The sequence below is a fragment of the Belonocnema kinseyi genome, chromosome 1 (genome assembly GCF_010883055.1).
Source record: "Belonocnema kinseyi isolate 2016_QV_RU_SX_M_011 chromosome 1, B_treatae_v1, whole genome shotgun sequence".
Taxonomy (NCBI): Eukaryota; Metazoa; Arthropoda; class Insecta; order Hymenoptera; family Cynipidae; genus Belonocnema; species Belonocnema kinseyi.
In genome coordinates, this window is record NC_046657.1 from 150,379,861 (window position 1) to 150,399,148 (window position 19,288).

Consider the following 19,288-nt stretch of genomic DNA (forward strand, 5'->3'; position numbering starts at 1 on the left):
AAAGTAAGTTTCTACCAAAAAAAATTGAATTTTCAATCAAAAAAGGCGAATTTTTAACCAAAAAGGGTGACTTTTTTAAAAAATTGTTGAATTCTCTAGCAAATAGTGACATTTTTATCAAGAAAAATGAGATTTGTCTTAAATTTTTGTAAAAAAAATAAGTTTCTACGAAAAAAATTGAATTTTCAATCTCAAAAGACGAATTTTTTTAATTCAGAAAATATTTCAGTTCATTTTTCCATACCAAAATATAAATTTTGAATAAAAAGTAAATTTTCTATGAAAAAGTTAAGTTTTCAAAAAAATAGTATAATAGCTTAATTAATAGAAAATTGCATTTTTTCGTTAACATTTCGGTTGAAAATTCAACTCTTTTTTCTTTAAGTTCGTCTTTTTTATTTTAAAGTTTACCTGCTTTAGCAGAAATTAATTTTTTTTTGTAATAAAAATGAAACTGCTTGGTTACAAATTAAGCTGTTGTACTATTTTCTTGAAAACTTCACTGTTTTGTAGAAAATTAAATTTCGGTTAAAAATTTATATTTTGGTGTTAAAAAATGGAATGAAATAATTTCTGGATGAAAGTTTCACTTATAAAATAAAAATATTCTTTGTTACAAATTCATCACTTTTAGTACAAAATTAATATTTTTTAAATAAAAATGGAACTATTTAGTAGAGAATTTAACTATTTTGTTAAAAATGCATCCTTTTTGGTTGAAAAAATTCGTCTTTTTGGCTTTAAAATTTAATTTTTTTCGCTGAAACTGATTTTTTGTTACAAAAATTCAATTTTTGATGTTAGTGAGTTAACTGGAATCTTCTTTGGATGAGAAATCAAATTTTTTTGTAACCACAATTTCACATTTTTTGATAAAAATGCAACTATTTACTGGAGAATTCAACTTTTTGGTTAAAAGTCGTTCTTCTTTGCTTGATATTTGAACTAATTACAGAAGATGTCTGGATGAAAATTTAACTGTTTAGTGGAAAATACTTCTTTTTTTTTGTTCAAAATTAATTTTTTAACAGAAAATGGAACTTTTCCATTTTTTAAGATTGACATTTTTTAATTAAAAATTCGCGTTTTTTTTTTGTAAAAAAATTATTTTTTAGTTTGAAATTTCCTTTTTTTGCGCAAAAATGCATCAGTTTCGTGGAAAATTATTTTTTTCTTGAACATTCATATTTTTTGTTTGAAAATGAAATTTTTGTAAAGAAAATTTGTCTTCTGGTTTTAAAGTTCAATAATTTAAATAAACTTTTATCTATTTTTTTTGCGTGAAAAATCTGTCTTTGTTGGAAATTCGTCTTTTTGGTTTTAAATTAAAATTTTTTTGTTTTATAAATTTCATTCTTGTTTTTTATTAAAATATAAACTATGAAAATTTATAATTAATCGCTGATGTAACCTGAAAAATATAAATATTGTTAAAAATCATAAATTTTCTTAAATTCTTTTAAATTCCCGAGAAATTAAGATTTTTAGCAATATTTTGATTGTTCAGGTTATTTCAGCGGTTGAATATAAATTATTTTCTAATTCAGACATATTCAGGAATTACAATATTTCATATACAAATTAAAATTTTTCATATGTATTAATTTATTTCAAACAAAAAAAAGACGTTTTTTTCTACTGTAAGAGATAACTCTTTAACCAAATACTGGAATTTTTAACAAAATATTTGAATGTTTAACATAATAGTCAAACAATCAACCTAAAAAGACAAATTACCAGCGAAAAAGTGTCATAGTTTATATTTTAATAAGAAAAGAATGAAATTTATACAACAAAGGAAAAGAATTTTAAAACCAAAAAGACGAATTTCCAGCAAATAAACATTTTTCACTCAAAAAATAAATAAAAGCTTATCTAAATTATTGAACCTTCAAACCAGAAGACAAATTTTCTTTATAAAAATTCAATTTTCAAACAAAAAATATGACTGTTCAACAAAAAATTAATTTTACACGAAAATTATGCACTTTTACGCAAAAAAAGGAAATTTCAAAATAAAAAATAATTTTTCAACAAAAAAAAACAAAATTTTTAATTAAAAATGATCAATCTTAAAAAATTGAAAAGTTACATTTTCGGTTAAAAAAAGAATTCTAAAAAAAAAGTATTTTCACTAAACGACTTTTAACCGAAAAGTTACATTTTCTAACAAAAAATGAAATTTCTTCTATAGCAGATGAAGTTTTAAATCAAAAAGATAAATTTTTCAAAGAAAATTTGAATTTTCTGTTAAATTTTATACCAAAATAATGAAATTTTCAATCTAAAAAGACGAATTTTTAACCAAAAAGGATGATTTTATGAGAAAATTGTGGAATTCTCTAGCAAATAGTTGCATTATTATCAAAAAATATGAAATTTATCTTGAAGCCGAAGAGTTTTTTATTGCAAAAAAGGTGAGTTTTCATCCAAGAAAGATTCCAGTTCACTCAGTAACATCAAAAATTGAACATTTGTAACAAAAAAATAAGTTTTTACGAAAAAATTGACTTTACAATCCAAAAAGGCGAATTTTTTTAACCAAAAAGGATGAATTTTTAATAAAAATATTTGCATTTTTATCCAAAAAAGATCAATTTTGTGTTAAAAAATATGAATTTGTAATAAAAAACAAATTTTTTTTATAAGTGAAACTTTGATCCAGAAAATATTTCAGTTCCTTTTTCAACATCAGAATATAAATTTTAAACAAAAAGTAAATTTTCTACGAAATAGTTCAGTATCAAAAAAAGATTTAATTTCTGCTAAAGCAGGTAAACTTTAAAATAAAAAAGACAAACTTAAAAAAAAAATGAGTTGAATTTTCAACCGAAAAGTTAACGAAAAAATGCAATTTTCTATTAATTAAAATAAATTCTGGGATTCTCATAAAATCCAAAAAAAAATTTCATGAAAACATGTAATTTAATATTAGAAAATTAAATATAAAGTTAAGTATTTTGAAATATATATTTACATATATAAATCATTTATAAATTAAAATAATTATTGTTTTTATTTTATAAAAGGGAGTTGGTGAAGAAATAAAATTTCCCTTCGGACAAGGAATTTTCTATATGAAACGAGAATTAAAAAATATATAAACTGGGATTTGAAAGAAAAGAATTAAAAAATCAAGATGCTTTTTCCGAAATTAAAAAAAAGAGAGTGCAACAACGGTAAATATTCGATCGAAAGTGATTTCTATGAGAAAATGTGTAAAATTGACCATTTTTAATGCTAAGAATTTGTAGCCAAGTAAATTATTTAATTTGTTGACATATATTTTTTTAATTATTAGTGCGAAATCATAGAATTAAAAAAATAATAATTTTCAACAAACGAGTTTATTTTTCAACGAAGTAAAATTATTTCAAACCCAAAAGATTAAGTTTAATCTAAAATGATGAATATTTAATTGGAATACTTGAATTTCTAACCAAAAAGAAGAATTTTCAAATAAGTAGATTAATTTTCAAAGAAAAAACAGATTTTCTACAAAAAAAGTCGATTTTCTACCAAAAAGTCTATTTTTTAACAACATGTGAATTAGCAACGAAATAAATGAATTTTCAATGCAAAAAGAAAAATTTACTTTTTTGTATTAATATTATTAATAACTTTTTTGGTTTAAAATTCACGTCTTTTGTAAAAAAAAGTTTTTCCCTTGATATTTTATTTCTTTGCTTTGAAATTAGTTTCTTTTTATTGAAAATTATATTTTTTTAACTAAATTTTTCATCCATTTTTTTAGAGGCATTTAAATTTTTTGGTTTAGTTAAAAACTTATTTCTCTAACTTAAATTCAAATAATTAGATTATTCGTTAAAAATTCATCCATTTTGTGGGAAATTTGTCTTTTTTTTGTTTGTAGAAAATTAACATTTTTGTTGGAAAATTCGATTAAAAAACAAAATATTTGTTTGAAAATTCATGTATTTTATTAAAATTATTTTTTTGTAGAAAATTAATCTTTTTAGTTGAAATTTCATTTCTTTGGTTGAAATTTTTTTTTTTTTGAAATTATTTTCTTTAACTAAAACTTCAACTATTCCACTTTTCGTTGACATAAATACTTATTTGGTTAAAATTTTATTTTATTTAATAAAGGTGCATCATTTTAGACGAAATTTTATTTCTTAGGTTATAAATTTATCTTTTTAATCTGAAAACTCAACTGAATGAGTTGAAAATTGAATCAAAATCTTTTTTGTATTAATATTATTAATAACGTTTTTGGTTTAAAATTCACGTATTTTGTAAAAAAAAGTTTTTTCCTTGAAAATTTATTTCTTTAGTTGAAATTAGGTTTTTTATTGAAAATTATATTTTTTTAACTAAATTTTTCATCCATTTTTTTTTTAGAGGCATTTAAATTTTTTGGTTTAGTTAAAAACTTATTTCTCTAACTTAAATTCAAACAATTAGATTATTCGTTAAAAATTCATCCATTTTGTGGAAAATTTGTCTTTTTTTTGTTTGTAGCAAATTAACATTTTTGGTTCAAAATTCGATTAAAAACTAAAATATTTGAATATAAACATATACAAACAAATACAAATACAAACAAATACAAATATTTTAAAAATTTGATTTTAAAATTGAAAAATTTAAAAATTCGATTAAAAAATATATAAAAATTCATGTATTCTGTTAAAAATTATTTCTTTTTTGGTAGAAAATTAATCGTTTTAGTTGAAATTTCATTTCTTTGGTTGAAAATTATTGTTTTTTATTGGAAATTATTTTCTTTAACTAAAACTTCAACTATTCTACTGTTGAAAATTGATTTGGAATCAAAATCTTTTTTGTATTAATATTATTAATAACTTTTTTCCTGAAAATTTATTTCTTTAGTTGAAAATGAGTTTTTTATTGCAATTTTGTTTTCTAAATTTTCCGTCCATTTTTTCGTTTTGTTCGATAAGCATTTAAACTTTTTGGTTTGTTTAAAAACTTATTTCTCTAAATTGAAATTAAATTACTAGATTATTTATTGAAAATTCATCCATTTTGTAGAAAATTTGTCTTTTTTGTTAACAAATTAAAATAATTTTAGTTAAAAATTAATTTCTCTGCTTAAAAATGAATCAAATTTCGTTAAAAATTCTTTTTTATGTCGTTGAAAATTAATTTTTTGTGCTAAAAATGCAGCTATTCCATTTTTTTCTAGAAAATTGATCTTTTTCATTTGGAAATTTACTTCTTCTGTTGGAAACTTGTCTTTCCTCTTAGAAAATTCAATTATTTTGGTATAAAATATATATTTATTAAGGTGCTCTTTAATGCGAAATTTAAATAATGTAATTATTATTAATAAAGATAAATGTCGATCATATTCTCATGTCCCTGTGAATTTCTCCGAGCACTTAAACTCTTTAGAACACTATAAATAATATAATTAATGCAGAATTGAGAGAAAAAAAATGAATTAACATTTGTTGACGTACCCTTTGCACAAACTCTTCAACTCGAGTTTGCAGTCCCCAAACTTCGAAGGAAGCATTTACTACTTTGTAGGAACACATTATAGGCTGGGTTGTGTCTTTCCAACCTTCTATCAAAGGACCTCGACCCGTTCTTTTTGACTGAAAGAACTTGGGATCCTGACAAAGAAATTAATGGAAATTTCGGAATTTTTATTATTTCAAAATCATCAGAAACGTTGAGAAAAAGCTGTGAAATTTCGACTCCAAGCCTCACAGTCCCTGTATGATAAAAAATAGGGACCGCTCATAGGGTACTTTTTTACCGCCCAAAGGGGAAAAAAATTCAGGACTAAATTTAAAAAAATCAAAACAAAAAAAAACCTATTGTTTTTCATGAAATTGCAATTAATTTAGAGCAATTTAAGGAATGCGAGAAGAATTCGATGAAATTCATGTAAATTCAAGATGAATGGAAAAAGATCAAATGAATTTAAAAAAATGTAAAAATGCGAAAAAAACTTTATTGATCAATTAAAACAAAAAAAAAACTTTTGAAAATTGAAGAAAAAATATTTATTCAGGGTGGCCGTTTTAATCGACGAAATAAATTCCCGGTTCGCAAACATTTTTCACGGACAATGAAATTTAAAAAATGGAGCACTAAAGCTAAAAAAATTTCCACTTGAGGTAATAAAAACTGAGTTGCAAGTGGAATTGTTAAATTTTGAACTTTTAAAATTGAAATTTAAAAGTCTTAAATTAAAAAATGTTGCTTTCAAATTCTCAATAATTTACGCGTATAAAATTGAAGTTACTAACATTTTTCAATATAAAAAAATACAAATCTACGTTATTTGTTATTTGTAGTAAAAATACGAACTTTTAACAAAACAGTTTAATCCTTGGCCGAAAAATTGAATTTTCAATCAAAAATAGAATAATTACATTCCTAATTAAAAAAAATAATAATAAATCTGAACTAAAAAAACTGAATTTTTAACAAAACAGTTAACTTTTCGATTAGAATTATGAATCTTTAACAACAAAAAGTAATTTTTTTACAAACTTCAGTTTTTATTTAGTTTAAATAATGCGTAATCATTTTATGTTGACGAGGGCCCTAAGGCCCTGTGCTCAGTTACATTCGAATGTAACTGAAAACAGGGTTTTAAGCCCTCGCCAATTGTAGTTTTTAAGTTGAAAATTAAAATATTTGCTTTGAAATTCCTATATTTTATTGAAAATTTGAATTTGTGAGAGAATATTTCAGTTTTTATCTGACTAGTTCCTCTTTTTCGTTGAATATTCCTGTATAATTTGAAATATTTGGTTAAAAATTCGTCTATTTTGGTAGAAAATCCATCTTATTAGTTGAAAATTTATCTTTTTGAATAAAAATTAATTTTTTCTTATTCAGAATTAATGTTTTTAACTGGAAATGTAACTGTTCTATTTTTTGTCGACAAATAAGTTTTTTACTAAAAATTTAATTCATCCATTTTTGGTTAAAAGTTTGTTTTTTTGGGCTAAAAATCTTTTCGGTTTAAAATTAATTTATGGGGTTAAAAATTGAACTATTTTGTTGAAAATTAATTCATTTGTCTAAAAACTGTTTTTTTTTGTTGTTTAAAATTTACTTTTCTGACTCAAAATTAAAGTATTCTAATTTCGGTTCTAAATTTATTTTTTTGTTTGTTGCAAAGTTATATATTTTATTGAAATTAACTCTTTTTTGGTAGAAAATTCATCTTTTGGGTTTATAATTGATTTACTTTGTTAAGAATCCATGTTTGATGTTGTTGAGAAATAATTGTTTTAATTACAAATTAAATTCTTCTTATTTTTGGTTAAAAAATAATTCTTTTTTTTTATGAAAAAAAAACAAACTATTTTCTTGAAAATTCGTTATATATTTTGTTTAAACATGTATTTTTTAGAATTTTAACTATTCTAATATTTGTTAAGAATTGGTCTTTTTTAGATGAAAAGTCATTTACTTTTTTGTTGAAAATGTGACTCTTTTCGTAGAAAATTAATATTTTTGGTAGAAAAATTTACTAAAGCTAAGAACTTTTCCACTTGAGTTAAAAAAAACTGAGCTGCAAATGAAAGCACTCAAATTTGGTTTTCAAATGATCGATAATTTACGTATATAAAATTGAAGGTACTAACATTTTTTAATATAAAAAAATATAAATCCACGTTATCATTTTCAATGCTCTAAATTAAAAGAACAATCAATAAACTTTAAAATGTTCCAAATTATATAATTTTAAGGAATTTTAAGCTAGAAACATAAATATTGAAAATTTTTTAAAAATTTAACTGAACACTTCTTAAATTAGAAATTAAATTATTTTCTTTTTAAATAGCTTAAACATCCTTGGAAAGGTTTAAAATTTTATTTCAAAATCTTGAGAAATCTAGAAGTTGTTTTAAATTTGTTTTAAATTTAAAATTATATTTGAAATTTTTTTAGAACTTCTAAATATCTGTCAAAATTAATTAAATTTTGTCTACAATTTTCAGAATACCCTGCAAATTTTAGAAAAATTCTTTACAATTTGGATATTTAAATAACAATTGAACATTTATTATTTGTAGGCGAAATTTGAGTAATTTTAAGAGATATGTAGAAGTTTTGAAAATATTCAAACTTAACGTAAAACTTGAAATGATAGCCTGATGTTAAATTAAAAACGTAGATTATCGCAGATTTTAAACAAAAAATTAGATTTAAACAAAATTTTCAAAAAAAATTCTAGAATATTTTAAGAAAACTTTCTAAAATTTTCATGATAATTTTTAATCTTTTTAAAACTCCTAAATATCTCCTAAAATTACTCAAATTTTTTCTACAAATGTTCATTTGTAAATTATACAACAAGATAACAAAATCTCACTTACAAATGAAGCATTTTTCAAATGTAACAATTAAATTGTAACGCTCAAAGTTTAAAGGCTCTTCGGAATTTTAACAATTCCAGGTTTTCTATGTCAAACAATTCAGTGAAAGATTCTTCACTTTTAAATATTTGGTTTCAATTTACTTGTCTTAAATAAAAATTCAAATATTGCTAAATATTCAATAATTAATCTTTTTTTAATTAAAAATTTCAAATTGAATGGGTTAAAAATTGAACATTTTAGACTGAAACAATATTTTAAATTTAATAAAATCCTGTAATTATAAATATATATTTTTATGAAGTTATTCTTAAGTTTAAAATAGTTTATAAACTTTCAGTCACACCTTCACATTTGTTTAAAGACTAAGACTTTCAAATTGAAACCGTTTAATTTGTTTAGTTAAAAATTCATGTATTTCGTAAAAAATGAAATTTGGTTTCAGATTAATATTTTTGATTAAAAATTCGTCAAAATGATTAAAAATTAATGTTTTTGGCTGAAAATTCGTTTCTTTTCATTTATAGTTTTGGTTTTTAAATATTTTTTTAATAATCTTTTCATCTTTTTTAGTTGAAAATTTATATATTATATTGAAACTGTATCTTTTTTATAGAAAATTCAACTTTTGGGTTTAAAATTGAATTATTTTGTTGAGAATTCTAATGTTTTTTTGTTAAAAAATAATTTTTTTGGATAAAAAAAAGAACTGTTTGGTTGAAAATTAATTGATTTTAATTTATTCAAACATGTATTTTTCTACCACTTTAACTATTCTAATTTTTATTGAAAATTGGTGTTTTTTAGATGAAAATTCATGTACTTTTCGGTTGAAAATGAATATTTTCTCATAGAAAATTAATATTTTGGGTTGAAAATTGAACTATTTGGTTAAAAATTCCTATTTTTGGTTGAAGATTCGTCACTTTAGTTAAAAATTAATTTCTTAGGTTAAAAATTTATCTTTTCAATTTAAAAATTCAACTGAAAAATGTTTAAAATGTCCTAGAAGAATTTAGAAATTGGGAAATTATAGCAATCCTAAATAAGGCAGAGTTTGATGCGAATAATATATTTTTTATTACTTTGATTTCTTTTATCGTTTAAATTAAGTGCCCTTTCCAATTTAAAGTGAATTAAAAAAGCTTTCGTTTAAAAATTTTTTTAAATTCAAACTTATATTTTTTTTAACTTTCCTTCCGTAGCTACATTATTTTTTTGATATTTTTTTAATTTGACAAGGGGAAAAAATAATTTTCCCCAGCAGAAATAGAAAGAATGAAATTTTTTACAACTTTTTCCCAACTATCCGTATATAAAAAAAAATAATTTTCTTTTCAGATTTACCTCCTCTTCCTTGTAATGTTTTGCAGATATTTCATCATATGCAATATCGATGAAATCAACTTCTCGATGTACAAGTTCTACGGGAGATAGACCCAAACACTGAAAGAAAATTTTAATTATTTTTAACAATCTTCTAGTCTCTAATTTGACAAACCACAGGCCTCACAGTCTCTTTGAATTTATCATTAAACTTCAAAAAAAATTCAAATGAATTTAAAAACAAAATTTGTAATAAAAAAATCAATCAATAAAATTAAAAAATTAATACTCTAAAGCTAAACATTTTTCTGTTTGAAATAATACAAAATACAATACAAATTGAAGAACTCAAAATGGAACTGCGGATTTTTGCACTTTTAAAATTGAAGTTTGAAAGTTTTTTAATTCAAAAATGTTTGATTTAAATGCTCAATAATTTACACGTATAAAACACGAACAGTTTTTAATTGAACAATTTTAAATTAAAAAATTTAAAGCTGCCAAATTTAGGATTTTTAACTATTATAAACTATAGAGTTCAAAGATTCAGATTCAGTTTAAAAAATATAAATCCACGTTATCATTTTCAATGCTCTGAATAAAAAAATCAATCAATGAACTTCAAAATTTAATTATTTTAAGTAATTTTAAGCTAGAAACATTAAACTTTGAAAAATTGTCATTTTTTTAACTAAACATTTTTTAAAGTAGAAGTTAAATTATTTAAATAGTTTAAACATTCTTGAAAAGTTTCAAAATTTTATTTCAAATGCTTGAGAAATCTAGAAGTTGTTTTAAATTAGTTCTAATTGATTTTTTTCTTAATTTACTCAGAACTTCTAAATATCTTTTAAAATTAATTGAATTTTTTTACAATTTATCAGGAAATCCTGCAAATTAAAAAAAAATTCTTAAAATTTGGATATATAAATAACAATTGAACACTTAATATTTGTAGAATTTTTTTTAGCAATTTTAAGAGATATTTAGAAGTTTCGAAAAGATTCCAAATTAATTTGAAACTTGAAATGATAGCCTAATTTAAAATAAAATGTAGATTTTTGAAGACGACTGAAAAATCCCAAAAAATAAAATTCCCGAATAATAAAATTCACGACATTTATGCTAGCTTACTTTTCGACTCATTATGAACAAAAGTAACAATTGTAGAGAAAAAAGAGAAAGTAAATTTAAACCGACAATAAAAGAATTAAATTTTCTCTTAAAACTCTAATTTTTCAGAAAAAAACAACTATTTTTCAGCAAAATAGTTAAATTTTCTACTGGAATAGTTGAAAATTTTAGATAACAAAATTTATTTTCAAAAAAGTACTTAAATTTCAACCAGAGATCAATAAAAAAAATTAATTTTTAATGAATTAGTTTAATTTTTCATTTTCCATATCTTCCGAAATTCGAAAAAATTCTTAAAAAACAAATACAACTTATTTTAATACCTCAAAATGATTAAAACCCTTCGAAATTCTTTGAAAATGCTTAATTTTGTTTGAAAATGCACTGGAATCTTTTAAAATATCTTAAAATATTTAAAAGTCTTTGAAATCGCTTCAAAATATTGAAATAAATAAGCAATTTCTAGGAATCTTTTAAAATTTACTAAAATATTTAAATTCGTTTGAAAACCGATTAAATTACTGAAACTAATCAAAAAAAAATTTTCAATCTGATAAAATAACACTAAAATATTGAAAATTCTTTTAAATCTTTTAAAGAATTCTAAAGAATTCCAAAGAATTGAAAAGAATTCAGGATAAATTAATAAGAATTCAGGGTAAATTTCAAAAACTAATTTCAAATCTCTTCAAATCCTAAAAAATCTTTCATCCCCCTGGATTTTTTTTTATTTTCCCTAAAATATTTTAAAATATGAGCTTTAGAAAATATCTAAAAATGTTTCAAATACGCTTAAATATAGAGTAAAATAGGGGATAAAGGGACCGGTCTGTGAGGCCTGAAATCAATATTTATTATTTTTTACACTTAAAAACTTACATTTTCTGTCGAACCGTTATTATCCTCATAACGTGTTTTAATATATATTTGAAATTTTGGAATGATGGAGCACTGTAAAAAAATTTTACGTTAGCTCTAGATATATATATTTTTTTTTATAAAATAAATATTCAACACTTACAGTATATTCTGCAAGCCGAAACGTCCCGAACCACAAAAAATAGAGAATTTTATTACATATACATGAAAATATTAATAAAATTTTTACATAATTATATTTAAAAATAATTAATTAAATTTTTACTTAAATACTTTAATTTAAAGCAGTCTAGTACTGACATTTTTCATTTTTTGTCGGGGCAAATATATGTTTAAAAATTCGTAATTTTCAAAGTTTTACCAAAATCGATCTTTTTATTTTTCCTATGAAAAGATATTATTTTTAGAATCCTCAAAAACTAAAATAAATTTTAAAAGCTTTTAGATCTTGAAAATCAGACATATTATTTAAATTATGAACAAAATAATAATATTAGAGATACTTGCAAAATTATGGGAACTACGAATTTTTAAAATTTATTTTGAAATAATTAATTTAAAATTATGAAACTAAAAAAATCAAAGATCTCTAACGTAATAATAATCCAATATAAAGATTTTAAATAACTATTTATTTGTTAGAAGTTTTTCAACACTTAAATTCGATTTAAATTTTAATTCCTGAAAATTAAAAAAAATCGTCTCAGTCTTCAAATATTCTTTTTCTACAAATTTTGAAATCCTCAAAATACAAATATTTTCTTATAACAAAACCAAAAACGTTCCAATTTTTTCCAGAAATATTGAAAAAAATTTAATATTGAATAAGAAAAAATTAATCTTAGGTGTAGTAAAATTAAATTTTTTAAATAATTATTGCAACTTAAATAATGGAATGAAAATCAAGGTGGCAATTCGGCGGACGTTTTAATATTAATTTTCTACAAAAAAAATACAATTTTTCAATCAAACACAAATTTTCAACAAAAAATTTGAATTTTGAAGTAGAAAAAAACATCAGCTTTCAACAGAAAATGGAATAGTTACATTTTCAGTTTAAAAAATTAATTTTCATCAAAAAAATTGTAAACAAAAACTGAAATAATTCAGTTTTAAGTTGAGAAAATCAATGTTCAACCAAAAAACTAAAAAATATCATTTTTCAATCAAAAATTGAATAATTAAATTTTCAGTCAAAAAATGAATGTTCAACCAAAAAAACTAAATTTTAAATAAAATTTGCATTTTTAACTAAAAAAGAATTATTTTCAACAAGTTTTTTTTTCAAAGATGTACTAGTTCAATTTTCAGTCACCTAAAATTAATTTTCAAGCAAACTGATTAATTTTTTATTAGAATGATAAATCTTCAATTTAAAAATTTGAGTTTTAAACAAAAAAAGTGTTTTTTTTTTAAACAAAACACTTGAATTTTCAATTTAAAAAGACAAATTTACATCCAAATTGTTTAATTTCGAAATAGAAAAGGTAAATTTTCAACTAAAAGAGAAACGGTAAAACTTTCAATTAAAAAAAATTAACTTTCAACCAATAAGATTAATTTTCTACAAAATATCAATTTTCCAAAAATTGTATGAGTTTCCGAAAAAAATAGTTTAAATGTTTTAAATACAGAATTGATTAATTTATCAAAATGAAAAATTATTTTAATTCTCCCTAGGAACTTAAATTTTGTTTAGGTTTTTTTTTTTTTTTTAAATAAAAAGTAAACCATTAAAAATTTTTCCAGAAATGTTGAAAAAAATTTAATCTCAAGTCCTTCAAAAAATATTAAAAAGCTTCTAATAAAAGAGTAAAAAAAAGAAGTTTACAAATCATTATTGCAACTTAAATAATGGAATGAAAATCAGAGTGACAATTAGGCGGACAATTTGAGAATAATTTTCTACCTAAAAATTGAATTTTTAAATCAAAGAAAACACATTTTCCACCAAATATTTGAATTTTAAACTAGAAAAAATCAATCTTCAACAGAAAATGGAATAGTTACATTTCTACTTTAAAAAATTAATTTTTTACCTTAACTCATGAATGCTCCACTGAAATAATTTGTACTAAAAAAAAATTTTAAACCAAAACTTTAATAAAAAATATCATTTTTCAACCAAAAATTGAATAATTAAATTTTCATTATAAAAATGAATGCTCGACAAAAAAAATTAATTTGTAACTAAAATTATGAAATATTCGACTGAAATAGTATTTTCAGTTTAAGAAAAAAATTATTTTCCAGCAAAAAAGAAACAAATTTTCAATAAAATAGCTCATTTTCAACTAAAGAAATGAAAATTTAATTAAAATAATATATAAATGATAGAAATGGTTTAATTTTTAACTATAAAGGATTAATTTCCAATCAGTTTTTTGTTTGTAAGAATTTAATAGTTCAATTTTCATTTAACTAAAATTAATTTTTAAGCAAACTGATAAATTTTGTATTAGAATGATGAATATTTAATTTAAATAGTTGAATTTTTAACAAAACAATTCGTTTTTTAAACAATATATGTGAATTTTCAACGAAAATAAATTAATTTTCAATTGAAAAAGACAAATTTACGTCTAAATTGTTAAATCTCGAATAAGAAAAGTTCATTTTTAAACTAAAAGGGGAACGGTTATATTTTCAGTGGAAAAAATTAAATTTCATCCACTAAGATTAATTTTCTAAAAAAGACCATTTTTACACAAATTGCATGCATTTTCGAAAAAATATTTTAATTTTTAAATAAAAAATAGCTGAATTTTTATTGAAAAAATTTATTCAAAAATTTGGTAATTTTTCAAATGACCCAAATGGCATTGCATAAAAGAACCAAAAATTCTTTGGAAATTTTCGAGACGCCCGTTTCTTAGAGAAAAAATATTCCTACATTTTCTTGATCGGAAAAAAAATATATTCAAGAATTGAAAAAAATATTACCTGTTATAGTAAACGGATAATAATTCCACGCTTTTTCAGTCACATAAAATATCCTTGGGATTATTGACTGTACCCAATACGGAAGTTTGCTAAAATAAATTCATTAAAAATTTGTGAAATTGAAGTTCTTCCTCTTTTTTTTTTCTTTTGAAAATTAATTATTATGAAATTACCTAGAAAGGTGAATTCTTTTTTCCGTAAATCGTCCCTTCCCATGCTCTGGATCTTCACATTCACAATTCTCTACGACTTCGACGCCTTCGCCATCTGCTGATTGTTCATGGCTATGTCTTGCGATCATATAAAGTTGACCAACTCGATACTTAAAAATAGCCAAATTTATTTAAATCAGTATTTCATTTTCGCAGCGACAAAAAAAAACTATTTTTAATTGTTTTTTTTTTTTAATATTTTATTGCGGTGAAAAATCAAGAAGCTACAATAAAAAATATGTCAAATATTCTAATTGTTTCAAGTTTAATAACAATAAATATAAAGAAAATATCAAACTTCAACTAAAATCAATTTAATTATTTTGCAAACAAAGCTGAATTTCAAGCGAAAAATTAAATAATTGATATTTAAAAAAAAGCAATTTTCAACAAAATAGATACATTTTAAAGCAAAAAGTAGAATTTTCAAAAAAATAGTTGAATTTTTAAAAAAATATTTTAATGATCAATCTAAGAAGAACAATTCTTCCACGAAACGACGAATTATCAACCGAAAAAAAAACAATTTTTCACGAAAGAAATCAATTATCCACAAATAACATAAATTTCCAAATAAGCAGTTAATCAAGAACAGTTGAATTTTTAACAAAAAGCTGAATTTCCAGCAAAAAATTAAATAATTGATATTTAAAAAAAATAGAATTTAAAAAAAAACAAATAAATTTTCAACCAAAGAGTTGAATTTTCAAAATAATAATTAAATTTTCAAAAAAAAAGCTGATTTTACAGTGAAAAATTTAATAATTGATATTTCGACAGAACACAATTTTCAATAAAATCGAGGAATTTTCAACCAAAGAGGTGAATTTTCAAAAAATAATCCAATTTTTAACAAAATAGTTTTCTGATAATAAATTAATTTACACCAAAAAAATACACATTTTCCACAAAATACGTAAATTTTCAAATAAATAGTTGAATTAAAAAAAACACGAAAGACTTTTTAACAAATTACTTGAATTTTCTAATTACAAAAATGATTTTTCAACCAAATAGTCATATTTTGAATTACACAAATTTCAAACTTCTTCCAAAAAGTAGAATTTCCAGCGAAAAATTAAATAATTGATATTTCAACAACAAAAAAACAATTTTCAAGAAAATAGTTGAATTTTCAAAAAAATAATTTAATTTCAAACAAAACAGTTGAATTTTCAAAAAAATAATTTAATTTCAAACAAAATAGTTGAATTTTTAACCAAATAGTTTAACTATCAACCTACAAAGATGAATTATTACCCAAAACGACGAATTTTAAATTTAAAAAAGTTAATTTTCTACCAAAAAGACCAATTTTTAAAAAATACATAAATTTTCAAACAAACAGTGCAATTTTCAACCGAAAACGTTTATTTTTTTTTTTAAATACTTGAATTTTCTAATTACAAAAATGATCAAGAACAGTTAAATTTCCAGCGAAAATTTAAATACTTGATATTTCAATAAGAAACTAAATAATGAATATTAAAAAGAAAATAATTTTCAACAAAATGTATAAATTTTCAATCAAAAAGTTGAATTTTCAACATAAAGCTGAATTTCCAGCGAAAAATTAAATAATGAATATTTAAAAAAAAAGTTTTCAACAAAATAGAAAAATTTTCAACCAAAGAATTGAACTTTTAAAAAAATAATTTTATTTTCAACAAAAAGCTGAATTTCCAGCGAAAAATTAAATAATGAATATTTCAAAAAGAAAATTTTCAACCAAAGAATTGAAGTTTCAAAAAACTAATTTAATTTTCAACAAAAAGCTGAATTTCCAGCGAAAAATTTAATAATTGATATCTCAAAAAACACAATTTTCAATAAAACATATGAATTTTCAGAACATAATTAAATTTTTAATAAATAGTTAATTATTCAACCGAATAGTTTAACTATCAACCAACGAAGATGAATTGTTCTTTAAAACAACGAGTTTTCTAAAAAAAAAATTTTACACCAAAAAAGTACAAATTTCACACAAAATAGAAATTTTCCACGAAATACGTAAATTTGTTAATAAATGGTTAAATTTACAAACAGAACGAATGATTTTCTAACAAAATACTTAAATTTTCAAATTTTAAAAATGATCTTTCAATCAAATATTCGCATATTGGAATAAAAAATATCGAACTCTAATCAAGAATAGTTGAATTTTCAACAAAAAGCTGAATTTCCAACAAAAAACTAAATAATGAATATTAAAAAAAAACAATTTCTAACAAAATATATCAATTTTCTACCAAAGAGTTAAATTTTCAACATAAAGCTGAATTTAAAGCGAAAAATTTAATGAATGATAATAAATTTTGAACAAATTTCAACAAAATATATCAATTTTCAACCCGATTGTTGAATTTTCAAAAAAATAATTTAATTTTCAACAATATAGTTGAATTTTTAACCAATAAGTTTAACTATGTTTAACTACGAAGATGAATTCTTCCCCAAAACGACGTATTTTCCAATAAAAAATTAATGTACTACCAAAAAAGACCAATTATCCACAAAATACATAAATTTTTCACAAAAAACGTAAATTTTCAAATAAATAGTAGAATTAAAAAAAACCGGAGACTTTTTTTAAAAAGACCTTAATTTTCTAATTACAAAAATGATTTTCCAACCAAATAGTCCAATTTTAAATTGAATTTTTTTTTAATTCTTCCAAAAAGTCGAATGTCCAGCGAAAAATTAAATAATTGATATTGCAACAACAAAAAACTATTTTCTACAAAATAGATACATTTTCAAGCAAAATTGAAGTTTTAAAAAATAATTAATTTTCAAAAAAATAGTTGTATTTTTAAGTAAGTAATTTAACATCAACCAATTCGACACTTAAAAACATAAACATTGATTTAAATCAGTATTTAATTTTTTTAGCGACAAAAAAAAATATTTTTAAAGTGTTTTTATTATTTTATCACAGTGAAAAATCAAGAAGCTACAATAAAAAATTCCAATTCTCCAAATTGAAGAATCAATCAATGCATTGAAAACTTTAGAAAAATTATATCATTTCAAGAATTTTAGGCTAGAAATATAAAAAATAGAACGGTTAAATTTTTTTCATAAACTGAACACTTCTTAAATTAAAAATTATTCTTATTTTAGACAGTGTTAAAATCCTTAAAATGATTCTAAATTTTATTTCAAAATCTTGAAACATTTACATGTTGTTTGACATTCTTCAAAGTTTTAATTATTTACAAATGTTTTTCAGAACTTCCCATTTGATCAACTAAAAATTTTTTTTAATCAAAAATCTTCTATTTTAAATGCTTCTAAATTAAAATTCTTTTAAGTTTTTGAAACTGTATTTAAATTCTGGAAATTAAAATGTGCTTACAAATTTTAAATCTAAAATGGAAAATTTTTAAAGTGAAGGATTTTCGAATTACGCATTATAAACTGAATGATATCATAATTTAAAAAAATATCACAATTTAACTAATTATGTAAAAAATGGTTGAAATCAAAGGAATTTGGATCGAAAAAAAAAATTTTTCAAAATTTACGGACGAAAAATAAATTAATTGTCTTTTGAAACTGAAGTTTAAAAATTTGTGAATAAAAAAAATTGTATTGAAATGCTCAGTAATTTAATACGTATTAAATGGAAGATACTGACACTTTTCAAATAAAAAATTTTAAATTAAATGCAGTTCAACTGCCAAATGAATTTTTTTAGCTTTTAGAAATTCCAAAAATATAAATCTACGTCAAAATTTTTAAAGCTCTACATTTAAGAATCAACCAATGCATTACAAATTTGGTAAATTATATAATTTTAAGCAATTTTATGCTAGAAACATTAAAAACTGAACGATTAAACTTTTTTATAAGCTTAACACTTCTTAAATTAAAAGTAAAAAATTAAAAATGGTTCAAAATTTTATTTCAAAATCTTGAAATAATTATATGCTGCTTTATATTTTTTATAATTTTTCAGAGCTTCTAAACATCTTTTTAAATCATTCGAATTTTTATAATAATATAATTTAATAAGTATCTAAACATAATTTAACTAATAATATTAATAATAATAATAACTAATAATAATTTAACTGATTGTCTAAAAAACGGTTCAGATCAAAGTTGGACAAACTTTTCTCTTCTGAAAATTTGTAAAATTTCCAGTAAAAAATAAATTCACCGTCATTTTCCGGTTTTCCCGGTCTCGTAAGATTCCCGGTTTTCCGGCCCAGTGGCCACCCTGATCATTATATATTTTTTTACAAAAATACTGGAATTTTAAACAAAAATTACCAATTTTCTGACAGAGAGACAAATTTCAAAGAAAATAAATGCATATATTTTTTAACAAATCACGTATTTTTCCAAAAGAAACGCAAGTTTTTAACAAAATATATAAATTTTAAAACAATAGTTGAATTTTGAACCAAAAAAAAAAACCAATTTCATAACCGAGAGACGAATTTTCAA

General features: G+C 21.3%; 1 protein-coding gene across 1 annotated transcript in view; it reads right to left on the bottom strand.

The window, feature by feature from the left end:
- Nucleotides 1-19,288, bottom strand: part of LOC117167982 (cytoplasmic phosphatidylinositol transfer protein 1) — a 29,608-nt gene that overhangs the window by 6,803 nt on the left and 3,517 nt on the right. The window contains exons 2-7 of the mRNA XM_033353270.1: nt 14,792-14,940; nt 14,619-14,707; nt 11,818-11,825; nt 11,676-11,747; nt 9,684-9,782; nt 5,451-5,606 (exon numbers count right to left, since the gene is read on the bottom strand). Coding sequence (XP_033209161.1) covers nt 5,451-5,606; nt 9,684-9,782; nt 11,676-11,747; nt 11,818-11,825; nt 14,619-14,707; nt 14,792-14,940 — 573 coding nt within the window. The remainder of the gene's footprint in view (nt 1-5,450; nt 5,607-9,683; nt 9,783-11,675; nt 11,748-11,817; nt 11,826-14,618; nt 14,708-14,791; nt 14,941-19,288) is intronic.